A 12,489-nucleotide genomic window follows, 5' to 3' on the forward strand; every position below is an offset into this window, starting at 1 on the left:
ATGATTATTTCTTAGACTTTTGGGTGATCTCTTTCTCTTACACCCTCTAATGATAGCCCTACTATTGTCCTAAGCAAAATGAGCCAGAACACGTAAGTACCCACGCATTCTGTTCTCTGGTGACCAGGGATTTGGCAGTCCTACTTAGACCACTGACACAGCATCTCCAGCCATAGGGACTTTACACTAGAGAGGTGAAAACCCATAAAATCCATATAAAATGACAAAGGGTCGACACTTTTTAGACTAGGGAAAACAACACAAAAAGCTAGGATGTTTACAGGCAATTATTGACTAGACATCAGGAATTAACTATGGTGTAGCAATTATGGCTTAATATCAACAAAGGATGATATTAGCAAAGTGACATGATAAAGTGAGATACAGCTGTTTTATTACTTGTTAAAAGACGTCATAACTGTTAGAATCCATAATCTATATTTAAAAACATAGTGAATATTTGTTTCTGTTACTCTTCTCTACAAGGTTAATATGGAAACAACTTAAGGGAAAGTAAACACACAACCATACAGATGCACAAGGTTACCACAGACTGTGAGCAAACATGATGAATATTGTACATTATAAAGGGGACAACAGACATAAGGTGAGTGGCTCACCTCTTCTGTCCTTCGAGTCAGAATTACCTGTGTAATAAGTGAGAAATAGAAACATTCATTCTCAAATTAAAGAAAACCATTACAATTCAACCTAAGTTAAGACAAAATAAGCTCTAGGAAAACAGATACTTTCTTCTTTATATATGTTGGAGCTAAAATGAGGTACCATCCAAAAAATGGGAAACAAGATTACCCAGACTCACTAAACTTTAATCAGTGATTTGTCCTTCTGAGTACAAAAACAACACAACATAAATCTTCAAAAAAAAGTACAAGAACACAAAAAGAAATACAAACACAATAGTATTAGAGGTCTTTATGTCTTTTAGGCCATTAAAATGCAATAGCGCAAAATTAAGTTAAGGATATAAAAGACCTAAATGGTAACAGGTAACAAAATCTAACCAGTCTGGGGGGAAAAAAAAATCTAACTAGCGTAGACCAAATTCTATATATTAATAGAGAAAACTTTTTCAAAGGCTTGTGGAATATCCACAAGTCCTTATAAATTATTTCCCATTGTGGAAATAACACAGACAGTATTCTTTCATGATGCAGTAAAACTAGAAATTAACAAAGAAAACACCTGGAAATTAAAAGCAAAGCCAAACTGTAAAACACCTAAAAAATAATAAAATCATTCTTGTGGCAGAATCCACCAATTCTCCCCCAGTAATAGTCTCTTCTTCCTTTTGGTAGAGAAACCCTGTTTTGTTTTGTTTTTTTAAGCTGAGCACAAAGCTGTCTGGCTAGAGACTGCATTTCTAAGACTCCTTTGTGCCAAATGTAGTTATATGAAGAATTCTAGGCAATGGGATGTAAGCAAAAGTGATAAGGGTAACTTCTGGATCACATCCTTTGGAAAAGAAATTGTCCCCATTTCCTCTGTTCCCCCTTCCCAGGGGCTGGAACTAGAACCTAATGATGAGAGCCATTTTTGACCAAGCAGATGAGGGCAATTTTGTTGGGATGGCAGAGCCGGTAAGAAAAAAAGAACTTGGGGGCACCTGGGTGGTTCAACTGATTAATTGGCCGACTCTTGATTTTGGCTCAGGTCATGATCTCAGGGCTGTGAGACAGAGCCCCACATCGGGCTCCGCCATGGAGCCTGCTTAAGATTCCCCCCATCTTTCTCTTTCTCTCTCTCTCTCTCTCTCTCTCTCTCTCTCTCTCTCTCTCGGTGCCTGGATGGCTCAGTCAGTTGAGCGTCTGACTTGGTTTCGGCCCAAGTTGGGCTCTGCACTCAGGGCGGAGTCTGCTTGTCCCTCTCCCTCTGTTCCTCCCTCCCACCCCACCCTGCTCTCTCTCTCATGAATTAAAAGATTCTCTCTCTCTCCTTCTGCCCCTCCCTCCCTTTAAAAAAAAAAAAAAAGAAAGAAAAGAAAAAAAGAACTCAGTCCCTGATAAGGCAAAGCCCTCCGTCTACCTCTGGAATGTGAGAGGGCAGAGAGATACTTTTGTCTACTTAAGTCACTGAATTTTGGTCTGCCTTTATCAGAGTAGTTTAGGCTGCACCATAACTAATACAACTACCTACAAGAACACTTATGGGATATGGCTAAAGCTGTGCTTATAAAAATTCATAGCATCAAATATACGAATTAACTGGGAAAAATGAAAATAAAAACAAGTTAAGCATTCAATTCAGGAAGAAAGAGCACAAAATAAATCTAAGAAAAGCAGGGGGAAGGAAGAGTAAGAATAAAAAAGAAATTAATGAAATAAAAACTGAAGAATGGTAGAACTAGTAAGTATACAATAGCAGACTCTGGAAGAAACAAACAACAAACTGTGAAACATAAATGGTTATCCAACTCAAGCATGAAAATGGACATAAATATATAACAAATATTAACAGCTATGTAGGAAATTAATCTTAAGAGATGACTTCTCCTCAAATCCATTCAAGTAATTTTTAAAACATGAATGAGATGCATAGTTTTCTAGGTCACTGACAAGTAAAACTTATCAAAAATAGCACACATACATTTAAAAAAAAAGCACACATACAAAGGAAACACCTAGACCAATTTAAATAACGAATGTCAATGGAAAAACCCCAAATACAGCAGTATCGAACAAAGTGCTACAGTTCATTCAAGGAAAATACAGGACCAAGTAGGGTTGTTTTTGCATAAATGTAAATAGTTCGAAGTCAAAAAATCTATTAAAATGATTCACCATAGCATATTATAAAAAGAAAAAAATCATAACAATCTTGCTCATTGATGCTGAACAGGCAATTGGCAAATTTAACACCCATTCTTGACATATATGCTCTTTAAAGCAGGAATAAATTAATAAAACCTAAACATGATAAATATGTTTACCTCAACCCAAGAGTCAGCACCATGGTTAATGGAAAACCACTAAGAACATCCTTCTGAGAGGTACAAGACAGTGCTTTTACCACTGCTTCCTAATTTTGTTCTGAAGGTATTCACCAATGCATTTAAAGAGAAAAAGAAAGAGACTAATTTGAAGATTTATGATAATTGAAGAAAATTATGTCAAACACTGAGGAAATTTATTAAGATGACCAGGATAAAATATACCTACAAAAGTCAATAGCTTTATGTAGTATACCCAAAACTAAAATAATGACCTAGATCAATTATAGCTCAAAAAAAAAAAAAAGTCAATGGCCTTCATAGCCCCAACAGCAGCCAGTTAGAAGACATAGAAGAAAATACTCCATTTATACTAACAAAACACCAAAATAACAAAAAGAAAACCCCTGAAATTAGAAATAAGCTGAACAAAACATGTGCAACATTCAGTGACAAAAACTTTAACACTTCCAAGAAATACAAAGTAAGACTTCAGTAAATGGAATACACTGCATTCTTGGATAGAAAGACTTAAAGATGGGGAGCCTGGGTAGCTCAGTTGGTTAAATGTCTGCCTTTGGCTCTGGTCATGACTGCAGGGTCCTGGGATCTAGTCCCACATCAGGCTCCCTGCTCATCGGAGAGCCTGCCTCTCCTCTCCCTCTCCCTATGCTGCTCCCCCTGCTTGTGCTCTCTCTCTAATAAATAAATAAAATCTTTAATTAAAAAAAAAAAGACTTCAAGATGTCAACTGTCCTGTTAACCTATAAATGTGACATAATCAATAAAAACTTTTCTCCTACTATGTAAGTTGATTCTAATGTTCATAAAGAAAAATAATCAAGAACTGCTAGTGAAATTCTGAAAAATAAGATTAACAAGGGATGACTAACCTTATCAAATACTGAATAATTTTACAGTTACAATTATTAAAACAGTGAGGTTCTGACATGGACAGAGAAAATAATTAAAAGAAAATACAAATGCCAAGAAACAGAACTCAAATACATATGGGAACCTAAATACATATCAGAATTCAATATATGATAAGGTAGCATTTTGAATCAGTGAGGAAAAAAATAGATATTCATTAAAAGGTATTGGGACAAGTCGTTAACCATTTTGGGGAAAAAAAAAAAAAACAGATCCATAGCTCACACTTCACATCAGAATAAATTCCAGATGGATAAAAGATTTAAACACACACCCACATATACATATATAGAAGAAAGAAACCATAAGTGCAGAAGAAATAATTAGGAAAATTATTTTGTAATACTGGAGTAAGAAAAGCCTTCCTAGGGGCGCCTGGGTGGTACAGTCGGTTAACTGTCAGACTCTGGGTTTTGGCTCGGGTTATGATTTCAGGGTCCTGGGATCAAGCCCCACCATGGGCTCTATGCAGAGTCTGCTTGAGATGCTCTCTCCTTCTCCCTCCAGCCTCCCACTTGTGCTCTCTCTCTAAAATAAATAAATCTAAAAAAAAAAAAAAAAAGTCTTCCTGTATATGATCTAATACCAAGAAAACATTTAGTTAAACTGATTATTTTTTTAATTAAAAAATATTTTAAATTGCTTATGATAGTTTCTGCAATGAAGAAAAGCTAGAGGAGCAACTGGGGAAAAATATTTGCAACTTTATCACAGGTAGGCAAAGGTTCATTTCCCTAACATTAAAAAGCTTCTATAAATGAGTCAGAAAAACCTGACATTCTCTTAAGAAAACCAGGCAAAGGATACCAACAGAGTTCTTAGAAAAAGAAATAGAAATGATCTTTCCAAATATGGAAAGATGCTCACCCTCACTCAGTGAAATGCAAATTAACGCTACACTGAGATGCTAATTTTCACCTGTCAGACTGGCACAGATCCAGAAGTTTGGTAATTTACTGCAGTGAAGACAGCTTAGGAAAACAGGCACTCTGACACACTGTTCATAGGAATAAATTTCCCAATAGAGGAAAATCTGGCAATATCCACCAGTTTACAAATGCATACTTAAAAATAATTTATCGTACCACTATTCTCATATATGCTTGAAATGATAAATTTTATTGTTTGTACTCTGAAAACAACCTTAATGTATACTGATAGGGAAGACTGGATAAATACATTAAGGTATATCCATACAATGAAGCAACTCTTTACTGTAATACAGAACAGGTATGACAGGCTAATGAAACAAAGCAATGTGCAGAAATATACACAACATGTATGTGTATCATTTGTCATAAATACAAGAAAAAGGAATATATATATGTATACATATACATACATACATATATAAAAAGGAAAAAAAACAGAGACTCAAAGCAAAGGTCAAAAGGAGAGAAAAATTTAAAATAATCAATCTAGGATATGTCCAATATCCAAATAATAAAAGAGTTTTAGAAGAAGAAAACAGAGAAAATAGACAGCGGAAGAAAATTTCCAAATAGAAGAAAAATTTCCCGAACTGAAGAACCAAAAATTTCCAGAATCGAAGAACCAAGGCTCCAAAAGTCCTATCAAATATCCAGCATAATGAATGAGAAAGATCCACATCAAGACACATTTCCGTGAAATTTCAGGACACTAATGATAAAGATCTTTCAAAAACACACCAAAGTGTGATTAAGAATCAGGACAGCAGTAGAATCCCCCAAGCCTGGGAATTAGGAGTCAGGACAATGCTTTCAACATTCTGGAGAAAAAAATACGTCCTCTAATTCTATGTATAGACATGTAAGGCCTCATGCAATGTACCTCCCATGACCCCCTATATCTCAGGAAGCTACTGGAAGATATGTTCTACCAAATTATGGAGTAATCCAAGAAAGAGGTCAATATAGAAGTCAGGAAGCAGAGGGAATTTCCAAAATAATAGAGAAGGGAAATACCACACCAACACCTGGGCAGCAGCCCTGATGATCAAGCCTAGACTTGAGTAAGACAATGGACGACTCAGGAGGAAGATCTCTAGGAAAAAATAAATAACAGATTACCTTACAGATCTGACTTTACTGAAAACTGTATTGAGAGGCTATGGAAAGTATGAGAAGAATCGGCTAGCAACAGGCAAAAAGAAAACTAAAACAGAAATAGAAGGCAATTGGGGCACTTGGATGGCTCAGTCAGTTAAGTGGCCGACTCTTGGTTTCAGCTCAGGTCGTGAGCTCATGGGTCGTGAGACCGAGCCCCGTGATGGGCTGCATGCTCAGTGGCGAGTCTGCTTGAAGATTCTCTCCCTCTGCCCCTCCCACCACTTGTGTGAGTGCGCACACTCTTTCTTTCTAATAAATCAATCAATCTTAAAAAAAAAACAACAAAAACTATAAGGCAATTATAAAATCCAGGAAAAAATTGTACAAGAAAAGAAAAATCATCACATTATACTTATAACTCAGCAGGGAATAACATTACAGTTATAATAATATAAAACATCAAATACTGATTTAACAAAAAAATTATGATGTAACAATTATGGGAGGACTGGTGAGATGGTAGTGATGAGGAGGACGTGGGGGTTCAGGCTGTAACATCCTGATGTACCATAAAGTTTTCCTTGTGTTTTATTGATCTTGAAAAAGTCACCAGTGAAATGCAGTCTCAGTCTCCCCTGAGACATGAAATGTGTTAACTGTACAATAACCGGCTTCTTAGCTATGGCATAATTTGGACCTAAGGCAGATAATGGAAAACTCAATTCCCTAATAGCAGAGTACAAAGACCACAAAAGCGAGAAAAAGGCCTAACGTGCTATTCAAGAGCCCTGAGATCTAAGACAAATCATTTAACCTCTATAGTCTTACATTAGACATCTATTAAAGGGAGATAATTATCCATGGTCATGTCACAGAACTGATAAATGAAGACAGTACAGAACAGAAGTGAAGAACACAGGATGCAAAATTAGTCAGGCCTGGATTGCTGTCTCACCTTTCCCACTGACTATTTTAGCTTGTACAAGTTATTTTGTCTTCCCTCCTGAAGTAATGGCCATAACTCACAGCAAGAAATGCATTCTACACTGTTACTCCGTAGGTGTTTCTGTATAACTGAAACAAAAGTTTCACAAAATGATATACGAAACACAAAAAGAAAAGAAATGGAACAGGACCATCCACTTAAAAACAAAACAAATCATGGCTAAAATTAACAAGTCAGGAAACGACAGATGTTGGCGGGGATGCGGAGAAAGGGGCACCCTCCTACACTGTTGGTGGGAATGCAAGCTGGTGCAGCCACTCTGGAAAACTGTATGGAGGTTCCTCAAAAAGTTGAAAATAGAGCTATCATATGATCCAGCAATTGCACTACTGGGTATTCACCCCAAAGATACAAATGTAGGGATCCGAAGGGGTACGTGCACCCCGATGTTTATAGCAGCAATGTCCACAATAGCCAAACTGTGGAAAGAGCCAAGATGTCCATCGACAGATGAATGGATAAAGAAGATGTGGTATATATATACAATGGAATATTATGCAGCCATCAAAGGGAATGAGATCTTGCCATTTGCAACGACGTGGATGGAACTGGAGGGTATTATGTTGAGTGAAATAAGTCAAAAAGAGAAGGACATGTATCATATGATCTCACTGATATGAGGAAGTCTTAATTGTAGGAAACAAACTGAGGGTTGCTGGAGTGGGGGGTGGGGTGGGAGGGATGGGGTGACTCGGTGATAGACACTGGGGAGGGTATGTGCTCTGGTAAGCGCTGTGAATTGTGCAAGACTGTTGAATCTCAGATCTGTACCTCTGAAACAAATAATGCAATATATGTTAAGAAAAAAAGAAGAAGAAGAAGAAGAAGAAGGTAGCGGGAGGGGAAGAATGAAGCGGGGGAAATCGGAGGGGTAGACGAACCATGAGAGACGATGGACTCTGAAAAACAAACAGGGTTCTAAAGGGGAGAGGGGTGGGAGGATGGGTTAGCCTGGTGATGGGTATTGAGGAGGGCACATTCTGCATGGAGCACTGGGTGTTATGCACAAACAATGAATCATGGAACACTTCATCTAAAACTAATGATGTATGGGGATTAACATAAGAATAAAAAAAATAAAAATAAATAAAAATAAATAAAATACCAGTAAAAAAACAAAACAAAACAAATCATGATGGCCCACTAAACTGATCTTATGAATTGGTCATGACCTGTATTTCAAAAAATACTCCCTAAGTTACAGTTTCATCATTGTAAAACTCCTCCACCTGCAAAACATAAAATAGACCCGATTTCAGAGGATTCATAGGATACTTCATAGGATTACTTTATAAAACTCTCAGTACAACGCCCACCACTTAAAAATAGTGCTTGCCATGTGCAGGTGTGCACTGTAAATACTTTACCTCTATCAACCCATTTCATCCTGATAGTTCCCCTACAAGATAAGTATTATTACTATCACTCGTTCTTATTTTACAGATGAAGAAACTGAGGCACAGAGGTTAAATAACCTTGCCTGCAGCCACATAGCCAGTGTATGGCAGAGATAGGATTCAAACTCAAGTAGTGTGGCTCAGTAGACTGGGCTCTTAATGGCAAATGCTGTAATCCATTTATAGTGGAAAATACGGGATTAAAGCAGGCAGGTGCAGGGTCTGGGCTGTAAAGTCCAGCTAAAAGAGGTCATCTGTAGAAACCAAATGAGATTCAATTCAGCAAATACTTTCTGAATGCTCCCCATGAGTGAGATGTGATTCCTCTAAGAGCCCTCGCCATCTAACAGGGAAGAAATCTGAGCCAAGGGGATGTGACCACAGAAGAGGGAACAGTGATTTTTGCTAGAGAATGACAGTTACGAAGCTGTCAGGGAACAATTTCCTCTACTCACAGAAACCCTGTGAGGGACCCCTTTCTCTTTTACAGACCAGGACCCTGAGGCTCCAACGGTCAGAAACTTGCTCCACCCCACCTGGTCTCTGACCCAGGGCTGATTCTATCTTCGGTGCCACTTCCCATTCAACCCGATGGACTGAAGGAAAGAAGTGGGCTGGGCTGAGGCCCTGAACAAGCTGGTACTGCAACTTAACTGTTTCTCTAAGCTCCTCTAACTCTACCCCTGGCCACAGGGTTCCCACTCCCTATCTGTTATGGACATCCAAACCCATTCTCCTTCCCATGGTCTCCATGGGTCCCTTCTTTTTAAGGCTAATCCTTAGCCTTAAAAGCCTCAGCTTCTGCAGCCTTCATCTTCAGTCTCTTGCATCATCAATTAGCTCCCCTTTCTCTTGTATTTTCAAACTTCTTCTTCTACCTTTAACACTCAAGCCTCCCCAGTCTAACCAGAATGCCAGGCAAAGCAGGATATCCTCTAGAGTATTTCTTCTTTCCTCTTAAGTCTATGTTAAACAGATATTCCTGAGAATTCTCTGTATCTAAGTTTCATTAGTTTGCAATTTTTATTTCAAGAAATCTTGTGGCTAGAAAACACAAAATAATAAAACAGTGAGTAACCTCAAAGAGAAAAAATACAAACCAACCATCCCTAGTACCTGAAGGAGGGAAAGTTTCTGGGGTGGTGGCCACGGTGCTGGAATTCCCCTCCCAAGGCTCTGTGCTGGTATCTGTGAACTGGTTCTCTGGAAGCCACGTTCCATTCGGTGCAAGTGTAGTGACTACAGAACCGGTACTTGCTGTTCTTGTGGTCCCATTGTCAGAGTCTGAAGCATTGACAGTGGTTACATAGGTGGGTCCCAGAGTTAGATTGGGGCTGAATGTTGGTGCCACAGAGGGAGAAGTTACTGAAGAAGTAGTATTTGAAGCTTTGGTCTCTTCTTTGACTGACTCTGCTGTTGATGTTTTCATAGATCTTGTAATGCCTACTGAAGGTGAAACTATAAACATGAAAAAAAGAGAAAGAAAAACACCCCATGAAGAATGTGATAGCTCAAAAGTTATGAGGCACAAAGCAGCAAGCGTTAATAAACTCTCCAAGAGGGGCACCTGGGTGGCTCAGTCAGTTAAGTGGCCGACTCCTGATTTCAGCTCAGGTCATGATCTCAGGGTTCTGGGATTGAGCCCCACGCTGGGCCCCACCCTTACTGAGGAGTCTGCTTGAGACTATCTTTCCCCCACCCCCCACTCGTTCTCGCTCTCTCAAATAAATAAATTAAAAAAATAAATGCACACACACACACACACACACATTCTTATCTAACACTGGACCCTTTCTATCATCTCCAAAGGACTACTGTTTAAGGGAAGAAGAAAACTGGATTCATTACTTATTTCCTCAGAATCAATATATAGGAGTCTTAAGTAGCAACAATTTTTTTTTTTAACTTTTCAGGGATGAACATATAATCTATTTATTTAAAGTAGTATATTGTATACAGAGCAATGCTGACCATTCAATAGGACTCAGAGATTTCCAAAGACACTTATTTTATACCATCACTTTTAAGTAAAACTTTCATTAATTTTTTCTTTCTTTAATACCACCCAGGTCTCCAATTTTAGTCATTAAATGTGAAAGCAAAATTCTATTCAGAACACCAGCCTTATCAAATGACAATTTACCTGTGGTTGCATTGTTGGCACCTACACGTGTCAGACTACTGCCAAGCAGAACAAGAATGAACCAGGAATCCATGCTGACCTAGAAAAGAGAAAGCCAGATTAGATAAGATCCTACGTTATTGTAACTTTGTCCAAAATATTCACCAAAGGAGTATTTTGGGTAAAATCTTCCCAGCAATAAAATGTACACACAGGACCAATGATCTTTTTGGAGTCTGATAGGCACATTTCCCTCCCCCCGACCCCAGCCCCACAATCCAACTACTTAATTGAATCTTTATATCAATAAAAATAAAACTTAATTAAGAAGACACTTTTTAAAGCATTATTCTCAACTCTATCAGTACTTTAGAATCACCCAAAGAACATTTAAAAATCCCCATGCCAGACTGTATCTCTGGGGGGTGAGAGCTAGGGAGAGGTCCTGTGAAAAGCTCCCCTTGTGTTCGCCACGTGCAGCTTTAGCATCTTCAGCATGAGAAGTATGGAGAAGGTAGGGTGACTGCGTGAATGTAATGCTCTTTGAAACAGACCTCATACAGCTGTTCCCAAGCTTTATTTCATCTCAAAACACATCAGAGAGCCGTGGCACTCCTATTGGTAATAGTGGCTCATTTGTCCATTCAGATTTTTGTGCCCTGCAGTGAGCTAATTACTAGGGGAAGAACTGGGGACCAATACACGTATACATCCTATCTTCAGGAGACTCACACCCTGGTGGTAACTGAATATGGTAGTGACTCTCCAAGGGAAGCAGGACATGCCTCTCCAAAGGGTACATGAGAATCTCTGAGGAAGGGTGGGGAGATGAAGGTGGTTCATACACAACCTAGGAGTTTGCCTCTGATACCAGCAACCATGCGTAGTAGGCAAATGGGTTCAGTAGGTGGCCTTCCCAAGATGTAACCATATAAGATTTGACTACTTCCCCACTCTTCCCACCTAACCATAATCTAAAATAGGGAAAGCATGCAATTCCCTCCAAAAGGGTTAGAAAACAAATTGGAAGGCTGATTATTTGTATACATATCTATTTTTTTTAAAAGATTTTATTTATTTGACAGAGAGAGAGACAGCGAGGGAGGGAACACAAGCAGGGGGAGTGGGAGAGGGAGAAGCAGGCTCTCCGCAGAGCAGGGAGCCCGATGCAGGGCTCGATCCCAAGGCCCTGGGATCATGACCTGAGCCGAAGGCAGACGCTCAACGACTGAGTCACCCAGGCGCCCCTATACATATCTATTCTTGATAGGAAATGGTTTGAGGAAAAATAACTATGTGTTTGGGGGGAGAGTGTTAGACCGTCACCTCATTCCACAGAGTAAAAATAAATCCAGATGGGTAGAAGGATTAAATGCTTAAAAACACATTTTAAAAGGAAATAAATGAATATTTATGCGAGCTCAGGACAAGGAAGGATTTTCTGATGTAAGAAATGACAAAAGTAAAAATGGCATATTTGATGATAGAAAAAATAAAAGCTACTAAATATAAAAGAAATCAATCACAAATAATGTTCACGGATAGGGAGCTCAATACTGTCAAAGATGTCAGTTCTTCCCAGCTTGGTCTATAGACTCGATGCAATCTCAATCAAATTCTTAGCAAGTTATTTTGTGGATTCTGACAAACTAATTCTCAAGATAAGAGGCAAAAGACTGAGAATAGCCAACTCAATACAGAAGAACAAAGTTGGAGGACTAACACTACCTGACTTCAAAATATATTATAAAGCAACAGTAATCAAGACAGTGTGGTACTGGTAAAAGAAAATAAAAATAGAGCAATATAACAGAACAGAGAGCCCGGATACAGACCCACATAAATACAGTCAACTGATCTTTGACAAAGGAGCAATGGCAATACAATGGAGCAAAGACACTCTTTTCTTTCTTTCTTTCCTTTTTTTTTTTTTTTTATTTATTTGCGAGAGAGAGAATGAGAGACAGAGAGCATGAGAGGGAGGAGGGTCAGAGGGAGAAGCAGACTCCCTGCTGAGCAGGGAGCCTGATGTGGGACTCGATCCTGGGACT

The 12,489-nt window shown here is 38.7% G+C and overlaps 1 protein-coding gene across 7 annotated transcripts in view; it reads right to left on the bottom strand.

The window, feature by feature from the left end:
• Positions 1–12,489, bottom strand: part of PTPRA (protein tyrosine phosphatase receptor type A) — a 163,273-nt gene that overhangs the window by 60,496 nt on the left and 90,288 nt on the right. For 6 of the 7 annotated variants that reach the window (XM_035005994.1, XM_035005999.1, XM_035005995.1 and 3 more), the window contains 3 exons: positions 10,460–10,538; positions 9,433–9,774; positions 621–647 (listed from right to left, as the gene is read on the bottom strand). In XM_035005994.1, the coding sequence (XP_034861885.1) occupies positions 621–647; positions 9,433–9,774; positions 10,460–10,538 (448 nt within the window). The remainder of the gene's footprint in view (positions 1–620; positions 648–9,432; positions 9,775–10,459; positions 10,539–12,489) is intronic. The other variant, XM_035005996.1, reaches the window with a different exon arrangement.

This window comes from Mirounga leonina, unplaced genomic scaffold (genome assembly GCF_011800145.1).
Source record: "Mirounga leonina isolate KUSES-001 unplaced genomic scaffold, KU_Mleo_1.0 Mir_150, whole genome shotgun sequence".
In the NCBI taxonomy this organism is placed as follows: domain Eukaryota; kingdom Metazoa; phylum Chordata; class Mammalia; order Carnivora; family Phocidae; genus Mirounga; species Mirounga leonina.